General features: G+C 49.4%; 1 protein-coding gene across 1 annotated transcript in view; it reads left to right on the plus strand.

The window, feature by feature from the left end:
- The window catches only part of DCHS1 (dachsous cadherin-related 1), a 357645-nt gene that overhangs the window by 292806 nt on the left and 40642 nt on the right, over window positions 1-24197 (plus strand). The window contains exons 4-10 of the mRNA XM_085623531.1: window positions 6002-6233; window positions 6638-6874; window positions 10930-11937; window positions 16215-16402; window positions 17527-17623; window positions 19004-19161; window positions 21612-22455. Of these exons, the coding sequence (XP_085479657.1) occupies window positions 6002-6233; window positions 6638-6874; window positions 10930-11937; window positions 16215-16402; window positions 17527-17623; window positions 19004-19161; window positions 21612-22455 (2764 nt within the window). The remainder of the gene's footprint in view (window positions 1-6001; window positions 6234-6637; window positions 6875-10929; window positions 11938-16214; window positions 16403-17526; window positions 17624-19003; window positions 19162-21611; window positions 22456-24197) is intronic.

The raw sequence follows: 24197 nt of genomic DNA on the forward strand, positions 1-24197 counted from the left end.
GGGACAGAACTGGCAGCCATCTTAAGTCATCTATTGTTCTCATAAAGGCAAGTGTGGCATTGTACAGTTCGGTAGTGCTGCTGTTGGGTGAGCTGCTGTAACGTCATCAACAGCTTCAATTTATTCATAAAAACTGGAGGCTTTGCTGTTGATGTTGGCACGTCCAAGTAGACCAGTAAACTGGCATGAATTAAAAAGGACTCAACATTGCAAGTAGGAATGCACCGCGGGTGCCCAGGGACAAGGGGTTGGTGAGAGTCTGCAGGCACGCCATCATTAATGAAGGCACGAGGCTGTAACAAAGAGAGCATGAACTCAGCAGCACAAGGTAAAGAAATGAAGGAGGTTAGGGTGAGCAGTAAATGGTGTAGTTAAAACTGGACACATGAAACACAACACCTGACACAACAAGTTCATTCATCTATGTGCGTCACCTTCGGTGTCCCCGGATTCACAACTGTTGTCACTCTCCAGTTCCATGGATTTAAGGTGGCCTTATTCCCAGCGATGACAACAGAAGCGCCAGAAGCAGACATTCCACAGCCTCCTGCGAGCCCAATCGGTTTTGCACCTGTTGTGTGGTTTTTAGCGATCACCTACCAGACAGCTTAAGTAGTCTGGATGCAAAAGACCTATTGTGATCTTGCAGTGGGCTTACAGCCCGCCTATCGGTTTCCATTGGTTTGCAATATTGTCACTGTCATTTGCTTGCTTCTAATTTGATAGCTTGCCTTCCTCTTCCCGTGTATGTCCTTCCTCTGGAGCAGAGGCTGTTTACAATGATTATGACTGGCTGACTTGAATCCTTGCACTGGTCACATTTAGGGAACTCCTTTTTTTCATTCAGCATTTTGTGAGGGTTCCTCTTGTTTTATAGCTCACTCACTTGTGTACTACTTTTCCCCTTAAATGCAGTTTCCTGTGCTATGTTACTTGCCACTCCGCCCCATTTATCTGTAAAAGCACAAGCATGCTTTTTGCTGGGGTATGGTAGAAGAACAGAGTTTAAGAGTTGTTTCTGTTTTATCTCCTGTATTCCTCATACTGCAAGAAAGCACCAGCTAGCTTTGGCACACTCAAATCCTATGTAATGAGATCTCGGATTACTTCGAGAATAAAATTCTTAAAATTGTGAGAACCTTTCCTCTAGCTCCCTCCATTTTAGAAGCAGATGAAAGAGGGGAGAGGGTGAAGGCCCCAATTAGTTTGGACACTTTCGCCCCTGTCTCCCTTGAAGACTCCCTTAAAGCCATTTTTGCGAGCAAATCCGGATCCCCCTTTGATCCTTGCCCTCCTTTGGCTTTACAATCTCTGGCAGAAACTATCAACCCCATTGTAAACAGTATTATTAATTCATCTTTAGCGACGGCAGATGTCCCTAGCGATTGGAAGCTTGCTGCGGGCAAACCACTTCAAAAAAAAAACCTTGCCGACCCTACCACTCTCTCCAACCTACGCCCAATCTCCCTGCTTCCAGTGATGTCTAAATTAACGGAAAAATTTGTGAACATCCAACTCACAAATTTCCTGGAAACTAATGATATTTTACATCATAATCAGTCAGGGTTCCGGTCAAAACACTCTACCGAGTCTGCCTTATTGTTTACAACTGAGACTCTCCGTTTGGCCATTGACCAGGGAAAGAAGGCGGTCCTAATTCTACTTGACCTGTCGGCAGCGTTTGATACGGTCTCGCATAACATCTTGGCGGACCGTTTAGCTGCCGCGGGGGTAGAGGGGACAGCTCTGACCTGGCTGAGAAACTTTCTCAGAGATAGACACCAAATCACAGTATTGGGCCAGTATCAATCTGAAGCTAAGGCCCTTACCTCGGGAGTCCCCCAGGGTTCAAGTTTGAGTCCCATACTTTTTAATCTGTACCTGGTTCCCCTGATTAATTTGATTACTTCTTTCCAGATCAGTACTATCTCGTATGCTGACGACACCCAGCTTATCCTAGTACTAGACAGGGATCGAGCAGGTGCCGACGAAGAAAATCTTAAAGAGTGCCTAGCCGCAACATTTAAATGGATGACAGATAATCATCTTAAATGCAATGCCGAGAAGACGGAAATCCTTCCGGTCGGAAAAGAAAATCTGTTTTCCCCGATAAGTTGTTGGCCGGATGGTGAGGTACCTCCTCCCAATACCATCACATCAGTCCGGAACTTAGGCATTAAATTTGACAATCAGCTGTCCTTCAAACAACAAGCTGTTGCAGTAGCTGGCACATGCTTTCACATAACCAAAGCCTTGAGAAAGTTCTTTTATCTTCTGCCGCTGTCAGCCAGGAAAACTGTTGCAGTGGCCTTGCTCACTTCTAGGCTGGACTACTGCAACAGTTTATATGCAGGAGCCAACAGATCGGTACTTCACAGACTACAAATGGTCCAACATGCAGCTGCCCGCCTAGTATTAGGCTGGCCCCGTAGATCATCAGCTTCTGCAGCAATGGATGCATTACACTGGCTACCAATTGCAAAGAGAATTCTTTTTAAGGTCCTCTTGATTACCTTTAGGGCTTTTCACCATCGAGGCCCTAAATATCTAACTGAGGGTTTTAAGCGATACAAGCCGGTACGTTGTCTAAGATCTGCGGGCCAAAACCTGCTGACTATCCCTAAATTTAAGCTGACAACTAAAGGTGGCAAATCTGTCTTCGTGTTGGGTGCTAAAGCATGGAACAAGCTACCCTTTTCCTTACGCTCCTTGTCGGATGAAACCCAATACAGGAAAGCATTAAAAACTTGGGTATACTCTATGTCCAATTCAGCTTGTATAGCAATGGTCTGAGATGTAGTGTGCCGCATGTAATCTGTGTCTACTCCCCCCCCCCTTCTCGTACATCTGAGTCGGGTGAGCGCCAAGATACTCCCTGGAGTGGTAGCAGCGCTATAGAAGTAGCTTTTACATTTACATTTACATTTACACACACAGGCTTTTATGGGGCTGGGAGAAGGGGCATTTGCTGCACTCTCTCAGCTGGCACCTGAGGCAGAAGGTGTACTTAGCATGACACATCTCAGGAGACCCATAAATCCGTTTGCTGGGTTACTACAAGGACCAAATGTCTGAGCTCTGTAGAAAGTGAGTTAGGCCTTGGCAAGCATTTCCCTTTATATTCTGACACTTTCTTATTCGTTTCAAATTCTGCTCAAAGTTTCCCGAGTGAAACGTAGTTAAACAATAAATGATGCCATTCAAAAAGATTGCAAATATTGAATTCAATGTAAAGTTTTGAGATACCATAAGATATGTGTTTGCTTCTCCTCTAGTATTTTGGAATTTTGTTTTTGTTTTACTTTTTTTAACTATACTTTACCTTTACAGATAAACAATGGCAAAACCAACTGCTCAGTACTCGCATTACAAAGGTGCGACCGATTGGTTTTTCCAATGCTTGTTTGATCTGTGCTTAAGCATATCGCTGTCAGGCTGAGCCTCTTCCCTTAGCTGAGGTCCAGTTGGTGCAAAACCAGAGAAAAGCAGTAAACATTACATGTTAAGGTTCGACGAAGAAGGGAAGCTGCAGTGTAGGTCGATGCTTATATATCTTTTTCCAGTCTTGATTATATTGCATCACCCGGCGATTCATCTACTCAGCCATTGCATGAACCAAGACACTCATCTGTCCAGTAAGGCCTTCGCTCTGCTGGTCATGAGGTCCACCTGGAGGATGGAAGAACGCTATGGCTCCCAAGCGTGAAGATGCTGAGAGCCATGCATCGTTCCTCTGATCACATCGAAGGCCATAAACATATTGTTCCTGCCTTCAGCGAAACCTCCACTTTGTCATTATCCAATAAAGGCTAATCAAACCATCACAGGAAATATATTGCACATGAAGACCATTCTTTCACAGAGAAGAGCACAACTTCCAAGAACTTTCATTCCTTATAATTATCCCATCATGGCTAATGGTACAACCTCATGTTCTCTGCCATTGTGTATCATTATACAATCACCGCTGACGACACACCTTCTGGTTCTGGTTGCCCTCTAGCATTAACCAATCACACGGAAGGGCACAGGCTTTTGTTCTTTCCAGCTTGTATATTGATTCAATCAGAGTCAACGACAGAGCCAAAGAATGCACTTCTTTTTTTTAAATAATGCTACTGTTAACTGCAGTCCTCAGTGACATCAGAGACTAGAGGAAAAAAGAAAAGAAACATCATCCAATGACATCTAGTGTAGTAATAATAAGAATACCAGGAGGAAGAAGAAGAAAATAACAGTTATAATGATTACTATTTGTTTTGTTTTGTGTGTTTCGATCGGCGCAGTTTTGCAGCTTCCAAGTTCCATACAATCCTGGTGTTACCCATAGACGGTTGATGCTGTCCATTGATAGACGCCAGAAGTGTCCTTGAGGCTTTAAACTTATTAACTTGTGATATTGTTTACTGGGAACCAATCACGGCTCATGAAACATTCATGGTTCATTCTATAAGATCTTACCATGCTTTACAATTTCATTCACAGCTATAGTCGCAACCTAAAAGCGATAAGTATTAGAAACACACTGTTATTTCATGTTATCCAATCAAAGATAACACGACAACCTCATGGCTCCTCATCTAAGAGTTTACTGTTCTTTCATGTTATCCAATCACAGCTAATAAGACAACCTCATGGCTCCTCATCTAAGAGGTTACTGGTCTGTCTTAATAGTCAATGGCAGCAAACTTCTTAAATGTATACACCGTGAAATAAACATTCACCATTCACCGTCAATATCAAATCACAGGTAACAAGAACACGTCTCAGTTCATAGTCTAAGAGTCAATCATTCTATCTTTTTAACCCATAAAAGCAAACCACACAACCTCAGGGTTCTTGTTGAAAAACGCCTCCTTTTTTAAAGTGAACCTATCAGAGCTATTGAACCAACTTCACCGATCATTGTATATGGTATATTATATTTTTCTAATTACAGGCACTGTCGCAGCTTAAACGTAAATGGTGATATCTCATAGAGATCCGTGTTGTTGCGTAAGCACAGACGCAATGCAGCGTCGTCGTCCTTCCTCGTTGCACTTGGGCTAAGATGCTGCCCTTATTTCCGGCCCCTCTTACTTTTTGGTTTTAGAACACGATCCAGTCTCAGCCTCAGAGTTCTAAGTGTTAAATCTCACACTTCATTAGCAATGTCCAGTCATGGTTTACAGCACAGCACAGTGGTTTTTGGGCTACATCCTACCATTCTTTACCATGACCATTACCCCATAGTTTGAGGTCATTAAACATTCAATGTACTATTAACTTTTAAACACAGCTAGAAACACAACGTTGGAGTTACTGGACTACCATCTTAACATTCTATAGCAGTATCTGCTCACGGACTAAAGTCGAATCTCATGTTTCTTGGTCTTCGGTCTGACTTCAGTCCTCGCTAGCACCACAGCATCATAGCTCTTTTCTTAGAAGATTTGTTTCCTTTCTAATATGTAATCACAGTGGAGGATATTACAATATGTATTCACAATATTTATCAGGTGATTGCAGGTGATTGCTTATTAGTGTTCTTATACGGAGCTATGCACAGTACTGGTAGGTTATAAGATAATCAGCGTTTTAACTACAAATAAAAATAGACATTGGACTAGCCAAAGATTCTGGACTGCATTTTGATTCCTGACCAAAATATTTACTTTTTCTGATGTAAAATAGCCTCTCATGTATTGCAATGCAAGCTCTCTATAGGCGGTGGAAAGGATACACCAAACAGCCAATCACATGAGGTGAGAGAGAATACTCCAACTGGAACCAAATCCCAGTTTATGTATATTTTAAAGAGTTGGAAACAATATTTCGTGCCACAGCTGCACTGTCAAGCCAGACATAAAAATCTAAAGGGACCTGGAAGTCACAGTGAGAAGATGCCATTGAAGACCGCGTTCACTTGGCGATGTATTGCATTTGTTTCGAGTGGTCTTGGCGCTCGCACAAGCAAGTTGTAGCATTGTGTCATTGATTTCTTTTTGTGATTCCTCCACAGGGTGGACTTAACTCCATGGCCTACGTGAAGGTGTTCTTAGATGACATCAATGACAATCGGCCAGTATTTTACCCGGTAGACTACGCCGTGAGCCTCAGTACCCAGAGCATGCCCGGCACTGCTGTGGTCAAGGTGACGGCCCACGACAAGGACGAAGGTGTCAATGGACGAGTGGCCTACCGCATCATCTCTGGGAACTCTCCGCCGCTCTTTACTCTGAACAAGGAGACAGGTGAGACCGCTCAGGATAGGCAGCCGATGGTGCTGGGGTGTGAAGAGCATTTTCAGGGTAGATTGGCCATGTATGCAGAGTGAGCCAGTACTGAGGACCCCACAGCATAGACTATGTTCTTGTGTGAAATACTAACTAGCCTGGTCTCCAATGACTATATCTCATTGGTGTCCAAAGAATGCTGGTGCTCATGTTACCATAGTTTAGTTCTAACGTCTGCTCTGTCTCTAGTAAGGCCAGACAGGCTGTAAGCTTGGTCTCCATGAATGCGAAGGTTGGTGTCACAGAAGTTTTGTTCTAACCATCTGCTATGTCTCCAGGATAGGCTTGAATGGGTGTTAGCTTGGTCTCCAATGATTGCCATAGTTGTGTTCTTGCCTGATGTTCTGTCTCTCTTGCTCCAGGTGTTATTTCCTTGTCCTGGGCATTGAACGGTAAAGCTAATTCCCTCATCCAGCTGGTGGTCAGTGCCCAGGATGGAGCTGGCCTGTCTGCACTGGTCAACGCCCGCGTCAACATCAGCATTGTTCCAGGATCCGTCTCTCCACCGTTCTTCGAGCAGCCGCAGTACTTCTTCACTGTGCCCGAGGACATCAGCAGAGGGGCAAGTGTGGGCACTGTCTGGGCGCACAACCCCCCAGGTAACACTAATGTTCGCCTAATACCACTTCACACTGTGTGCTACACATAGCCTCGATAAATGCAACTTGCAGGCAACATGGTCAACCAGATCAGTACTAAGTGGCAATCCCCCGTCCTTTTAAAGATGAGCGCCCATGGCAATTACTTGTATGACCTCATCATGCACTCCGCGGAGGACTGGTGTATGGTCAAAGTTTGGAAACGGTACAAAGCATTAACACATAGGAACAAAACACATCCCTCTTGAAATTAAAGAGGTGAGTACTAAGGGGACAAAACTCTCTGAGAGACAGTTTCAGCTCAAACCAGTGTCCTGTCAGTAGACTGTTGCACTTTTGTACCGGAAGTGCACATTCAGGTGAAAAAAGTGACACTGGATGCAGGTGAAGCCCAACAATATGCATGCATGTATATCAATAACGTGAACCTAGCCAAAAGGCGGTGGAGCCCCGTACATGGTCGCAGGTAGGCTTAAAGTCAATGAGTAAGAGGAGACGAATCTGGGTTGTGGACGGTTAATGCATTGTGATGTAGTGTTCTTCAAAGAGGGAACTCTTCAACTCCTTCCTAAATTAGAGCAGGGTTGACTGATGATGGAAGCATAATTTCTTGAAACGGTTAAGAAAAAAGATGCGATTTCGCACACCTCCTTTACGAGCAGGGTATGGCAACTAGAATACACAACCAGTACTCGCATACAAACCAGTACTCACACACATGCATTACACCTCGGTGGATGATTCCCAATCCAGACCCAACAGGCACAGCTCGCATCTATGTTGGCAAAAAATAACCTTTCATTCAGAAAGTAAATCAACAGTTTCTATTAAAGTTTCTATTGAAGTGGAAACCGTGTTATGAGTTAAAATAAATGTGTTCAGTCTCGGGTTTGTATGAAATCGTGGTAAGATTTAAAACCTCTTATCCATAGGTTGGGGATCGGAGTTGGCCTAACGGCTACAGCGGTCGACCTCGAATCTGGGGAACTGGGTTCGAGTCTCGGCAACAACGCTGAACATCCTATGATTCTGGGCAAATCACTTAATCTCCCCGTACCTAACAAAAACGAAATGTGTCCTAATGTAACGCAACTGGTGCTATGTAGCTCTGATACCCGAGACCTTTGGGTCAAGTTCGCGCTATATAAAACTCCGTAAAAAAAAGAAAAGGTAGCCGGCTATTTTAAGCCAGGCCCTACAAACCAATTTCTTAACCACATCCAAAAGTCAGCCCTCTTAAGCATACCCCCACAGACCGTTTCCTTAAAAATACCACTTAGCATTCTTCACCCTCTTCCTTCTCACACCACGTTTAGCTCTCTTGCTCAATAGCCAGGGCCAGCTGTCTAAACCCACAGCCGACAGACAGCTCTCTATCCATACCCCAGAGCTAACTCTCTCTTAACCCACACTCACAGGCAGACAGATCTCCTGACACAGGCCTCAAAGATAGCTCTCTTAAATCATGCCCCAGAGACAGCTCTCTTAAAGCAAGCCCAAAACACAGCTCTCTTAAACCATATCCCACTGACAGCTCTCTTAAACCATGCCCCACAGACAGCTCTCTAAAACCATATCCCACAGACAGCTCTCTTACACCAAGCCCAAAACACAGCTCTCTTAAGCATGCCCCAAGACTAGCCCTCTTAACTATGCCCACTACCAACCCTCTCAACCCTAACCCCACAGCCAGCTCTCGCAACCCTAACCCCCAGCCAGCTCTCTGATCCATGACCCACTACCAGCTCTCTCAACCCTAACCCCACAGCCAACTCTCTGATCCATGCCACACCACCAGCTCTCTCAACCCTAACCCCACAGTCAGCTCTCTGATCCATGCACCATGGCCAGCTCTCTCAACCCTAACCCCACAGCCAGGTCTCTGATCGATGCCGTACTACCAGCTCTCTCAACCCTAACCCCACAGCCGGTTCTCTTATCCATGCACCACAGCCAGCTCTCTCAACCCTAACCCCACAGCCGGTTCTCTTATCCACGCTCCATAGCCAGCTCTCTCAACCCTAACCCCGAGCCAGCTCTCTGATCCATGACCCAATACCAGCTCTCTCAACCCTAGCCCCACAGCCAACTCTCTGATCCATGCCACTCCACCAGCTCTCTCCACCATAACCACACAGCCAGCTCTCTGATCCATGCACCACAGCCAGCTCTCTCAACCCTAACCCCACAGCCAGGTCTCTGATCCATGCCGTACTACCAGCTCTCTCAACCCTAACCCCACAGCCGGTTCTCTTATCCATGCACCACAGCCAGCTCTCTCAACCCTAACCCCACAGCCGGTTCTCTTATCCACGCACCACAGCCAGCTCTCTCAACCCTAACCCCCAGCCAGCTCTCTGATCCATGACCCACTACCAGCTCTCTCAACCCTAACCCCACAGCCAACTCTCTGATCCATGCCACACCACCAGCTCTCTCAACCCTAACCCCACAGTCAGCTCTCTGATCCATGCACCATGGCCAGCTCTCTCAACCCTAACCCCACAGCCAGGTCTCTGATCGATGCCGTACTACCAGCTCTCTCAACCCTAACCCCACAGCCGGTTCTCTTTTCCATGCACCACAGCCAGCTCTCTCAACCCTAACCCCACAGCCGGTTCTCTTATCCACGCTCCATAGCCAGCTCTCTCAACCCTAACCCCGAGCCAGCTCTCTGATCCATGACCCAATACCAGCTCTCTCAACCCTAGCCCCACAGCCAACTCTCTGATCCATGCCACTCCACCAGCTCTCTCCACCATAACCACACAGCCAGCTCTCTGATCCATGCACCACAGCCAGCTCTCTCAACCCTAACCCCACAGCCAGGTCTCTGATCCATGCCGTACTACCAGCTCTCTCAACCCTAACCCCACAGCCGGTTCTCTTATCCATGCACCACAGCCAGCTCTCTCAACCCTAACCCCACAGCCGGTTCTCTTATCCACGCACCACAGCCAGCTCTCTCAACCCTAACCCCCAGCCAGCTCTCTGATCCATGACCCAATACCAGCTCTCTCAACCCTAACCCCACAGCCAGCTCTCTGATCCATGCACCACGGCCAGCTCTCTCAACCCTAACCCCACAGCCAGGTCTCTGATCGATGCCGTACTACCAGCTCTCTGAACCCTAACCCCACAGCCGGTTCTCTTATCCATGCACCACAGCCAGCTCTCTCAACCCTAACCCCACAGCCAGCTCGCTGATCCATGGCCCACATTAGCTCTCTCAACCCTAACCCCACAGCCAGCTCTCTGATCCATGCCGCACTACCAGCTCTCTCAACCCTAACCACACCGCCAGCTCTCTGATCCATGCACCACAGCCAGCTCTCAGCCCTATCGCCACAGCCAGTCTGCTCTCTCAACCCTAACCCTACAGCAAGGTCTCTGATCCATGGCCGCAGCTCTTTTGCTTTCCGTGCCAGCAGATTTAATCCTCTCACCAGAGGTCTCGCTCTCGTCCCCGCTGCCAGTGCTCTGATTCTGTTCTCCAGAGTATGTCTCGGCACTCATTCCTCTCACCAGAGCTGTCACTCTCTTTCCCCAGCCAGTGCTCTGTTTCCTTTCTACATAGTATCTGATCCTATACAGTTTCTTCACACACAGTTCCCCATAGCCCACTCACCCTACATTACCATTTGAGACATGGACTCTAAGCCTGGGTTACCAAAAAGTGCAGTCGTTCACAGCTAGAGTGCCGGCTTGTGACCAAGGATTGCAGCGTCCGTCAGGTAACACGACGTATACATCATCCAGGGTTTCTGTCATGAGTCCCTCTGCTAGGAAGGACAGGAATGCAGACTCCTATGAGGATGGTTTCACCTCCTCACAGCTTGGGGTGTGGATCTGGCTTTGTGTCAGAACTACGTCTTGGGTGAACGATACCATTCAACCCCCTTGTACTTGACAAGAGTCCATCAAGAGTTTGTGTAGCGTTTGATGTTCCTCTACAGTCATACTTTCCACTTTAATGGTCAATTCTCCTTTAATCGGATATATTTTAAAGCTCTGCTATGTCTTTTCTTATATTCTATCTCTGTCTTTCCTCACAGGTCATACAGAGGACATCTTTTACTCCATCTCGTCTGGTGACCCTACGGGGTACTTTGTCATGGACTCCAGCTCTGGGCAGATCCGCACCAACATCCCACTGGACCACGAAGCCCACCCCACCATAATGCTAGATGTCCAGGCCCGCAGTGGCACTCCGCCAGCTTACAGCAACACCCGAGTGAAGATCACCATCTCAGACGTCAACGACAATGCACCTTCCTTTGCTACACCGTCTGATTCCATCCTGATACCAGAAGCTACAGAGATTGGCTCCACCATCTACACACTCCACGCTGAAGACCAAGACAGTGGCCCTAATGGGCACATCCAGTTTGACCTGGTCCCCAGTGGGGAGCGCCTTTTTAGTATTGACCGGACCTCAGGGCGAGTCCGACTGATTGGAGCTCTGCAGTATGACACGAGCTCCCGCTACGACCTCAAGATCTTAGCCAAGGATAGTGGTGTGCCGCAGCTGAGCTCAACATTCACACTCTTCGTGCATGTCCAAGCAGAAAATGACAACGGGCCAATCTTCGACACACTCACGTACCGCGTTGAGGTGAAGGAAGGGACGCCTGTGAATTCACGCTTTCTGCAAGTTCGAGCCTTGTCTCAGGACAATGGTGCTTCCCAGGTCACCTACCATCTCCGCTCTGATGGTGACTCGGCAAGCTTTGGCATTGTGCCGGAGACAGGATGGCTATTTGTTAAAAGCACACTGGACAGGGAGACCAAAGACCTCTACATACTGACAGTGCTGGCCTCGAGCGGTGGAAATGACCAAAAGAAGACGGGCACCACCACCGTGAGGGTGTCCATCACCGACGAGAATGACAATGTGCCCAAGCTAAGCGTGGAGAGGTACTTTTTCACCATCTCCGAGAACCAGCCCGGAGGGACTCCAGTTGGAAGAGTCATGGCCACGGACAGGGACTCTGGGCCCAACAGCAGGTTAACCTACCGTCTTCTGCAGCATGACCCCAACTTCTCCATCAACGCGCAGACAGGTGAGAAGCTCTCTCCATACATTCATCCAGCAGACACACCTGGGAGGCTATGCTGCCTCCCCACTGTAGACTCACCTGTCAGGGTCAAGGCATCTCCTGAACTCACTGATACTGACGGAGGCAAACACTCCAGTAACACATCTCCTCCAGTGACACCTTACATTTTCAACCAATCATCATGAAGCTGGGCAAAGAATTCTGCTTCTGCTATGTCAACTCACCAGACAGCAGTAGCATGCCCACTCGCTGCTGCACCGGTGTGTCACCAGAGATCACGTTACTGCAGTAACATGTCAACGCGTCAGACATCGTACTACTGCACTGATGCGTCACTAGAGATCATGTTACTGCAGTAGCATGTCAACGCGTCAAGCATCATGCTACTGCACTGATGTGTCACCAGAGATCACGTTACTGCAGTAACATGTCAACGCGTCAGACATCGTACTACTGCACTGATGCGTCACCAAAGATCATGTTACTGCAGTCATATTTCAACGTGCAGACATCATGCTACTGCACTGATATGTCAGCAGAGATCATGTTACTGCTGGAATATATCAACTCACCAGAGATTGTACGTTTACATCTGGAGTGATATGTCATTATCACACATAATGCTACTGCATTAATATGTCAACTCATACATCAGTTTGCTGGGAATAGTACTACTGCAGTGATATGTCAGTTTACTAGAGATGGTACTACTGCAGTGATATGTCAGTTTACTAGAGATGGTACTACTTCAGTGATATGTCAGTTTACTAGAGATGGTACTACTGTAGTGATATTAGTGTGCTAGGAATGGTATTACTGCAGTGATATGTCATTGCAAAATCTTCAAAATCCTAAAAAGTGAAGCACAAGGGGCACTTGTGAACACTTGCACAGAAGAAACATTCTTCCACCAAATCATTAATAGTTTTATAGAAGCAACACTCCATTGATCCATCTACACACAACAAGGTGGACTCTCCCACTAGCCCAACTGAAGTCAAACAGAAGAAGCACTTGTCCACTCAACCAGCATCCATCCAGCCAGAAAGAAAAGCCACTAACCAATGCATGAGCACTAAAGGAGAAGAGTCTTTCCTTCAGTAACTCATTCATGCTGAAATGGAAGGGATACCCCTTTACTCACTCATCCACACACACCCTGAGAGACACTTCCCCACTCACTCATCCACACCTGACCCAAGGGCCACACCCTCAATTACACATCCACACCTGCCTCAAGGGCACTCACTTATCCACACCTGACCGGAGGGCCACTCACACATCCTTAACTTGCCAAAGGGCCACTCTCACAAGACCCATCCACACACTTACCTGAGGGCCACTCTTTCACTAACTCATCCACACCTGACCCGAGGGACACTCCCACACTCATTCATCCAACACCTAACCTGAGGTTCACTCCCACACTCAGTCATCAACACCTGACCCAAGGGCCACTCACCCATCCACACCTGACCCAATGGCCACTCCTCAAGTAACTCATCCACACCTGACCGAGGGCCAGTCCCACACTCCTTCATCCACACCTATTCCGAGGGCCACTCCTCCACTCACTCCTCCACACCTGACCCCAGGGCAACTCCCACACTCACTCATCCACACCTTAATCAAGGGCCACTCACTTTTCCACCCCTGACCAGAGGGCCACTCCTCCACTCACTCATCCACATCTGAGCCCAGGGCCATTCACTCATTCATCCAACACCTGACCCGAGGACCACTCCTACACTCAATCATCCACACCTGACCCTAGGGCCAACTAGTCATCCACACCTGACCCAAAAGCCACTCAGTCATCCACACCTGACCCAAGGGCCACCCACTCATCCACACCTGAACCGAGGGCTATTCCTTCATCCACATCTAAGCTGAGGACCACTCACTCATCCACATCTAAGCCAAGGGCCACTCACTCATCCACATCTGAGCCGAGGGCCACTCATTCATCAAAACCTGTCCCGAGGGCCACTCACTCATCCACACCTGACCAAAGGCCCACTCACTCATCCACATCTGACCTGAGGGCCACTCTCCCACTCACTCATCCATGCCTCACCTGAGGGCCTCTTCTCCACTCACTCAGCCACACCTCCCCAAGGGCTGTTAGTCATCCACATCTGTCCCCAGGGCTACTCAGTCATCAACAACTGACCCGAGGGCCACTTGCTCATCCACCTCAAACCCGAGGGCCACTCCTTCATCCACACCTGACCCGAGGGCCACTCACTCATCCACACCTGACCTGAGGGCCATTCATTCATCAACACCTGACCCAAGGGCCATTCACCCATCCACATCTAACCTGATGGCCTATCCTCCACTAACTCATCCACGCCTGACCCGATGGACACTCCCACACTCATTAATCCAACAACTGACCTGAGGGCCACTTCCACACTCAGTCATCCACACCTATTCTGAGGGCCACTGCTCCACTCACTCATCCACACCTGAACCCATGGCCACTCCCACACTCACTCTTCCATACCTGACCAGATAGCCAACTGGCCTGAGGGCCACTCACTCATCCACACTTGACCCAAGGGCCAACCCTCCACTCACTCATCCACACCAGACCTGAGGGCCACTCCCTCACTCATTCATCCACACCTGACCCGAGGGCCACTCAGTCATCCACACCTGACCCAAGGGCCACTCACTCATCCACACCTGACCCGAGGGTCACTTCTTCATCCACACCTGACCCGAGGGCCACTCCTTTAGTCACACCTGACCCAGTGACCACTCCCCCACTCACTCATCCACACCTGACCGGAAGGCCACTCACTTGTCCACACCTGTCCCGAGGGTCACTCACTCATTCATCCAACACCTGACCCGAGGGCCACTTCTACACTTAGTCATCCACACCTTACCCAAGGGCCACTCAGTCATCCATACCTGACCTAAGGTCCACTCAGTCATCCACACCTGACCCGAGGGCCACTCCTTCATCCACATGTAAGCCGAGTGCCACTCACTCATCCACATCTAAGCCGAGGGCCACTCATTCATCCAAATCTCAGCTGAGGGCCTCTCACTCGTCCACATCTATGCCGAGAGCCACTCACTTATCCACATCTGACCCTAGGGCCACTCACTCATCCACACCTGACCCGAGGGCACTCACTCCTCCACATATGACCCGAGGGCCACTCCCCACTCACTCACCCACACCTGACCCGAGAGCCATTTAGTCATCCACAGCTGGCCCGAGGGCCACTCACTCATCCACCTCTGACCCGAGGACCACTCCTTCAGCCACACCTGACCCGAGGATTACTCACTCATCCACATCTGACCCAAGGGCCACTCTCTCACTCACTCATCCATACCTGACCCATGGGCCACTCGTTCATCCACACTTGACCCAAGGGCCACTCCACCACACACCCATCTACACCCAAAGCAAAGGACACTTTTACACTGACACATCCACACCCAGCCTCAGGGCCATTCCTCTCACTAACCCAGCTGCACCCAAGCAATGGCCACTGCGTATCAGAGTGCCCAGCTGGCACACCTCCGCTCATCTGCAATCCATCTGAAGACAAGTGAGGGTACTGTATGTTTGAGTCTTGGTTGTTTCCCGAGAGATGCTGTGGCCACTTAACTTGGCCTGAACCTGTTCTCAAGAGAGACCCTTGATGGCCCATCAGTTTACACAGTGAAGTTCTGGTTATGTTTGTGGCCCAGTCCCACTTCGCAGCGGGGGGTGAAGTCGCCGGTTCTCTGAAGGGTGCCCTGGTGGTGTGAGGTGGGTATCTCTTTGGGGAAGGGTACTGTGCTTCAGTGATGCGATGCCAAGCCTGTTTCTAATCGCATCCTTGATTGTCTGGCGTGCAGTCTCACCTGTGTGCAGAAGGATGCTGTGGTACCTAGATATGGGGTTCCACCAGTGTGCAGTGATCTTTTAGTTCACTGCTTTGCTGTGACACACCAGTTTCCATCTGACACAACGTAAGACTTGAACACAGCGAGATGGTTTCATACATGGATGTCACCTCACAATAGATTTATTCTTTCTTATGCCAAAAGTACCCCGCGCCCATGTCCTCGAGGCCTTGTGGTGGCATATGTCACACCACTCATCTGTATAGTGGGACCTGTGGGCAGGCTCGTGCCACGCGCGCTTGTTTTCAGCAGGGGTGTCAGGCTCACTGGCACACACGACACACCACAACTGTCCACACACCAGCCTGCCCACTGCCGGAACTGAAGACGCACATGTGTCAAGCTGCGACAATGATCTCTTTCAGGTGACGTCAGCGTGAGAAGGAGCCTCGACCGAGAGCACCAGTCGAGTTACCAGCTTCCGGTGATGGTGCAGGATGGTGGCACCCCGCCACGGAGCACCACCGGCACCATTTACGTCACTGTGCTGGACGAGAACGACAACGCGCCCTCCTTCCTGCACGCCCTGGCCGGGAGGGAGTTCTCTGTGCAGGTACCACATACTGGTGTGATGGTGCGGGTGGGGGAGGGGTGAGAATAGCTCAGTGGGGAACGGGAACGGTTTAGCGCCACCTGTCCACACTCCGATGCACCAACAGCTGTTAGGAACAGTGTGCAAGACAGTAGGAAGGACAGGTGCTTTGCAAATTTAAAAATAGGGCTTCTGCTTGTATGGTGTTTATTTTCTGACATTTCTGTCTATATTTATCTTTACTTATTTGTTGCTCATTTATCCATATTTATTTTGTACTCAGTGTACACAATGAAGCTGCACTGGGTATATTTCCACTTTTGTTTTGTAATGCTTACTCAGGCTTGAAGACCCAGTGGGTTTTAGCTATTTATAGTACAATAAAGTCATTTGAAAACATCTGCATTGTAGGACACCTGCATTAGAAATGCTTGTAAAATGTTTAACTTCCCCACATGTCATTCTGCACAGCTAGTGACCTAACCCTCATGACTGACAATAGTTAGAATCTTTCACCCCAGAGCCTCTTTTCTGTATGTATCCTTATGTAAAAATAAATACAAGCCGGACAATAAATGGTGTTCTGTCTGTATTTATCTGTAAAATTCAGTAAAAACCAAAAACTGGGATTCTTATTTATAAATCTCGGAGGGAGGAGGTGGCAGAGTCTGTCCTTCCCGCGCAAACTGCCCCCAGACCCACCCCCCCATACTCCTCCCCACCCAGTGGACAGCCTTCTCTAGCCACTTCTGAGTCGTGGTTTGATGAGACTGCGTTACAGTGATATATTCAGCCGCTCCTTACCGTGGGTTGCCACCTTCCCGCCCCATTAGGATTACCACTGATGTTTCCCAGCATCTTGCCACATTTATCCATCTTCTTCCGAATCCAACGGCAGAAAAGAGAATCTGAAGATGGGGGTATATTGTGGCGCCTTGAGGGCATGGTCATGAGTCCTGGTAGCGCCTCCTACTGTTGGCACCAAGAATCAATTTTTAAAGTCAGCACAGTGTCATTCTGAGTCCAACCACTAGATGGCTTCATAAGCAGTTTAATGCAACGATTCTTTAACTACACCTCGCTGCTGTCCCATAAACTTTAACCATTAACAAGGATCTCTTTTCAACCTCACATTCCCTCTGCAGGTGCAGGAAGGCAAACCGTCGGGCACGTTCATAGCCTCTCTGCTGGCGAAGGACCCAGACGAGGGCGAGAACGCCACCATCTTCTACTCGCTGACAGGTAAGATGGAGCCACCGTTGTGGAGATGGTGGGAATGTAAAGTCGCAGAGAAAGTGAGAAGGGGTGCTTAGGAGAGTTACGTAGAAGGGAAGCCAGAGACCTGGTAGGCACCAATAGGTGAGCAGAGGATGTCACGAGCATGGGATGAGAGCTTTACCTGAAGAGGTCCCAGCCCAACCAGCCTCAGATTTGAAGACTTGATGCGAGGTGGGCTGAGGACAGATTCATGCACAGGGCAGATGTGAGGGTCAGCAGAGGGTGGACATCACCATCAGACAGGAAAGATCGTAAAGGAGGCGAGCAAGCTTTAGGGGGGTGACATCTTCACTGAAAGAACATGAAAGATCAAAATACTCTAATGGGTGACCAAGGAGAAATTGTGGGTGACCAATGGAGAGGGCAATGCAATATATATGGCGGGACATTTCAAAGTGAAGGGAAGAAGTCTTCAGACTTGAGGGAGGTGATTCGGAATATGGAAAGGATTAAGGAGGTGGCTTTGGGTAAAAAAGGAGACTTCCACTGTAGGAAGGAATAACATTGAAAGAGCGAGACATCTTGAAGCAGGAGTTGGCAATTTGGGAAGATTATACCTCATGCAGGTGGTATGGAAGGCAGGAGAGGCTGTCAGTGGGTAAGACAATGATTTAAGAAAGAAATACCATGTGGAAAAGGCAAAAATATATATGAGAGGTGAGAAAAGTCTGCAGTGAAACACCAGGGGGCTTAGGAAAAACTGATGCTCAGTCAGATGAGGGTCATCTGCTAAGAAGCACTTTGGCAATTAGAGGGAATGATAATTAAAGGGGGATAGAAATCTACAGAGATGTAAAGTGGACATTGCCTTGGGGCCAAGTGTGCAAGTTATGTATGTTATGCAACTTAATATAACATAACATAATGTGACTGGCATGCAACATTGAAAAAAGGGAGATAACTTGGGATCAGAAAGACGTAGGTGCAAGACAGCACGGGCGGACTGGAGAAAGAGCAGGAAATGGAAGCAAAGTGTAGAGAGAATGAAAAAAGGTGAATGTAAAGGGAAAACTGGGAAGAGCCTCAGGGGAAGCAAGATGGATGTATGGGAAAAACCCAAACAAGATATGTGCTCATGGAGGGCTGGGAGAGGGTGGAAGTGGGTATACCCTCACTATTAGAGGGGTGGGTATAGATGGAAGTGGGCAGACCCTTACCATTGGAGGGGAGGAAAGGGTGGAAGTGGGCAGACCCTTACCATTGGAGGGGAGGAAAGGGTGGAAGTGGCCAGACCCTTACCATTGGAGGGGAGGAAAGGGTGGAAGTGGGCAGACCCTTACCATTGGAGGGGAGGAAAGGGTGGAAGTGGGCAGACCCTCATCCCTTGTGTTAATCATTGTCTAGGATCCTGGGCTGAGCGTTTCTCAATCAATCCGAACACGGGCGAGCTGCGAACAGCGACGGTGCTTCACCGGTCCGAGAGAGCCGAGTACACCTTCACCGTCAAGGCCAGCGACCGGGGGCTGGAGGCCAAAAGCACATCCGCATTCATCCGCATCCAGGTACGGCGAGTGCTGGTACCACCGATGACCAGAAACCACCTGAGTCCAGAATCAATGTCAGTCTTAAGAACCCTTGAACCATCAGACTGAGGCTGTCCCCTCCTGCCCACATCAGGTCAGAAAAAAGCCCCCTAATTCTTTCTCCAGAAAAAAAGAAGGGGTGTTTGGGGGAATATAAGGATAGGCAGCACAGATTTGTGTGCCTCCGATTCCAAACTCAAAGAGGGCACCATCTTATTTACAAGGTGTGTGCACATCTGGCAACAGGTCTGCAATCATTCTACCAGTGATGCCCTTTTCATGATGAACCCGAAGACTCTTTCAGATTGGTCCATATTACCCAATCTTTCACTTAATGTATTCAATTATTCCATGTGCTTACTATAAGTCAATCATACAAGAGGTTCTTGGTTTTGAGAGCAGACTCGTGGGTCTTGGCCACGACGTGACATGGGGTAATATTGGAGGGCAATCTCCTGAGACCTGTCCTTCGAAACACGAAGCTGATGAGGAAAGGCCTTAGAGAGGAGTGTGTGTGAGGGCAGACCCACGAGTCAGACCTTGAGGCTGCAGGTGGTGGATTCCTGAGGGCTGGCTCCTGAGGGTGGTGGTTTATGAGGGCAGACCCATGGCCAGGTCTTGGGCCCCAAAGGTTGTGGAGTCTTGAGGGCTGACTCCTGAATATGGGTGGTTTGTGAGGGAATACCAAAGGCCAGGTCTAAACACCGGTGTATTCTTGAGGCTTGACTCCTGAGTGTTGTTGGTTGTGGGGTGGGTGTTAGTGAAGGCACACTTTGTGACTCCTGAACCCAGATATTAAAGGTGGTGAGTCTCTGAGGGAAGACTGCTGGATCCTGAACCAGGGGTGGGTGGTGAGTTAGAAAGGGAGACTCCTGGACCCAGCATGAGTCAGAGAGGTATCAGATATGTGAGTTGTAACTATCCCCTTTACTACTTCTTCTCCTGCGACCCCTGCAGCAGATTTCCTATTCCTCACTTATGGCCTGTCTCCTCAGCTATGAGATGAGAACCTCCCTCTCCCCTTTGCAGGGAGTTGGGGGGCTCGACGCCTTCCCCATGCCCACTCTGATGGATCTCTGGAAAGTTCTTTAATTCCTTCGCATTCATTGGTGCCGCCCTTTGGTTTTGTATAGTGTCAGCCTGCTCCCTTCTCCTTCTGCTCTACCTCTTATCTTTCCCTCCATTACCCCCACTCTCCCTCACCCTTTTCTTATGTTATTGTTGTAGTTTTGTCCTCAGACTTTCCTTCCTTCCTCACACCTTCAAGCTGCTCTTCATTGATTGCTGCTTTCTTGTATCCATGTTTCCGCTTCCGTCTGCTTCTTAATCCCTTCTCACATAATCTCTACACCTTTCCTTCTTCTCTTCAACTCATACCCTCCTCCTCTGGGTACTTTTCCTGACCTCACGTAACCCTTTACCCTCCTCCGTTCACTCACGCACCATAACTACAAAACCTGACTGTGACCAGTTCAGCTAATCTCTGGCCTCTCTAAACCCACAGGCCCAAGCCCTGAAGATGGGAATAAAGGAACTGCTAACTCTTGAGAGTTCGATAACTATGCGTACTTTTCCTGACCTCACATACACAGTTTACCCTCCTTCGTTCACTCACGCACCATAACTACACAACCTGACTGTGACCATCTCAGCTAAAATCTGGCCTCCCTAGACCTACTACCCAAGCCCTGGGGATGGTATTGAAGGAACTGCTAACTCTTGAGAGTTCTCTAACTCTTGGTGCTTTTCCTGGCCTCACGTACACCCTTTACTCTCCTCCATTCACTCACGCACCACAACTACAAAACCTGACTGTGACCAGTTCAGCTAATCTCTGGCCTCTCTAAACCCACAGGCCCAAGCCCTGAGGATGGGAATAAAGGAACTGCTAACTCTTGAGAGTTCGATAACTATGGGTACTTTTCCTGACCTCACATACACAGTTTACCCTCCTTCGTTCACTCACGCACCACAACTACAAAACCTGACTGTGACCATCTCAGCTAAAATCTGGCCTCTCTAGACCTACAGGCCCAAGTCCTGGGGATGGTAATGAAGGAACTGCTAACTGAAGAATTCTCTAACTCACTCCTTTCTACTCTCTCTTTCCTTCCCAAGCTGTTCCCCTCCCCACCTTCCCTCCCCCATCATACCCTCTCATTTCCCCCTTTCTCCTGCTTTTCTCCTAATTCAATTCATTTTCCTTTATTGGCATGAAGGAGACAGAAGTTGTGCCAAAGCTGTTTCTCACTAATACAATTAACAATCTGCAAGATTTGTACATATCTGTTCACTGTTCTTAATGCAATACAGTCAGCTCTCCTGTGCTTTGGATGTGCTCTGCACTGGGTCTCATACACGTCATGTTTTTTTTCACTGTATCTGCTGTGTTCATTGAGTAACCCAAGCCCATGGTCATCTTCCCCCAGGTGCTGCCCTCCTCCAGACTGCAGCCGAAGCCAGACTCCACCATGCTGACGTTGCACTCGGTCGAAGGGGTGCGGCCAGGGTCTGTCATCGGCTCTGTGGCGCAGAAGTCCCCACCCCGGCACCCCAACAACCAGTTGACTTACACCATTGTGGGTGGAACCGACTCTGCAGGAACGTTCGTGGTTGACAGTACCAACGGGGACATCTACCTGGCTCGAGAACTGGATTATGAGGCCGGAGCCCACTACACCTTGCAGATAAGCGCAGAAGATGCCTCAAGGGGTTACCTCGTCAGCAATCTGATGGTGGTGGACATCAACATCCAGGACAGCAACGACCACAGCCCTGAGTTCCTCGAGGATCCGGTCACCGTGGTGGTGTCTGAGGATTCTGAGGTTGGTGCCTCCATTTTCACCTTCCAGGCTCTGGATAAAGACGGGGCGGGCCCCAACAGTGAGGTGTTCTACACCCTTGTGCAGCAGTCGCCTCTGGATGGGCACTTCCAGCTCAATGGCCGCACGGGCATCCTCACTGTGGCGAAGGCCCTGGACCGTGAAGACACCTCCTCGTTTCTGCTGGTGGTACGGGCCATGGACCAGGCTCTTAACATCACCCAACGCAAGTCATCATCGGTGACCGCGCGGGTCTTCGTGACGGACGAGAATGACAACGCGCCCGTCTTTCTCTCCCCAACTGCGGTCAGCGTGATGGAAGACCAGCCCACCGGGTTTGTAGTGCTGTACGTCATTGCTCAGGATAAAGACCTGGGCGAGAATGGCCGAGTGAGCTACCAGATCAGATCAGGCAACGGAGACGGAAAATTCCACCTGAACCCAAGCACAGGTAAGAAAGCTCACATTCTGTGCACGTGGGGAGTCACTACTCTCTGTGAAGGCACCACACACACACTAATGGCTGCATTGCACAACCTTTGTTATGTTTCCATGTTTCACTGATATGAGTTCTGGACAGCCGGTGCATATTGTGACTTCACGAAGGTGAGCAGTTAGGTGTGCAGAGAGGAAATCAAGTGTTGCAGGGTTGCAAGTCAGTGCATTAGATCTCATGCCGTTGACACCAGACATTGCAACCACCAGGTATTATCAGGAGGCAGCTAGTATGGACGGAGTAAGCTAGAGTATTAGTGTAGACTGGGCTGCACTCGTGTGAAAGTAGGTAACCCATCGGCGAGCCGGATATACCCAGGGGTATCATGTTATGTTTCTCGTTACAAGCAGAAGCGGGGTGGCAGGACTGGTGTTAATCGGGCTTATCTACCAGTGGAATGGAATGGAGCCCTGGTTTATATGGCTATAAGGCCCTCTGTACCCACTTGTGGCACTGACTCATTGGGTGGAGAACCTGGAGCCCATGATTGGATAGAGGGACACACCCTACCCGACCTGTGCTCCTGGGTCACGTGCAGAGACCCCTGGAGTCCATGATTGGTTAGAGGGACACGCCCTGCCCGACCTGTGCTCCTGAGTCACGTGCAGGGACACCTGGAGCCCATGATTGGTTAGAGGGACACGCCCTACCCGACCTGTGCTCCTGGGTCACGTGAGGGACACCTGGAGCCCATGATTGGATAGAGGGACACACCCTGTCCGGACCTGTGATCCTGGGTCACGTGCAGGGACACCTGGAGTCCATGATTGGATAGAGGGACACACCCTACCCGACCTGTGCTCCTGGGTCACACCCTGCCCGGACCTGTGCTCCAGGGTCACGTGCAGGGACACCTGGAGTCCATGATTGGATAGAGGGACACGCCCTGCCCGACCTGTGCTCCTGAGTCACGTGCAGGGACACCTGGAGCCCATGATTGGTTAGAGGGACACGCCCTACCCGACCTGTGCTCCTGGGTCACGTGCAGGGACACCTGGAGCCCATGATTGGATAGAGGGACACACCCTGTCCGGACCTGTGATCCTGGGTCACGTGCAGGGACACCTGGAGTCCATGATTGGATAGAGGGACACACCCTACCCGACCTGTGCTCCTGGGTCACACCCTGCCCGGACCTGTGCTCCAGGGTCACGTGCAGGGACACCTGGAGTCCATGATTGGATAGAGGGACACACCCTGCCCGACCTGTGCTCCTGGGTCACACCCTGTCCGGACCTGTGCTCCTGGGTCATGTGCAGGGACACCTGGAGTCCATGATTGGATAGAGGGACACACCCTACCCGACCTGTGCTGCGGTGACACACCGCCTTCCTTGCATTAAGAGGCCCTGGGCTGATGTTATTCAGGACAAGGATTGGACAGGGTGACGCTCGGTATCCACACCTGTGCACCTAGTCGTGGGTGGGTGTTGCATGCAGCCCTAGTGTTGAAACTGGTACCAACTAAGGCCCCATAGCTCCTCATGGAATTGTTTACATACAGACGCTTCTCTTTGAAAGCTTCATCACAGCTTCGTCAACACCGGAAGGGTGTCCTAATGTGGACTCCGTGCAGCTACCTGAGCCGAGGAAACTGACCCCAGGCCTGAAACTGACTGAGTGACTGACTGTAGAGGTGGGCCGTGTTGCTACCCTTCTGGGGCTCGAGGAGCTTCTAGGCACCTTAACTCACAAGCC

This window comes from Triturus cristatus, chromosome 8 (genome assembly GCF_964204655.1).
Source record: "Triturus cristatus chromosome 8, aTriCri1.1, whole genome shotgun sequence".
In the NCBI taxonomy this organism is placed as follows: Eukaryota; Metazoa; Chordata; class Amphibia; order Caudata; family Salamandridae; genus Triturus; species Triturus cristatus.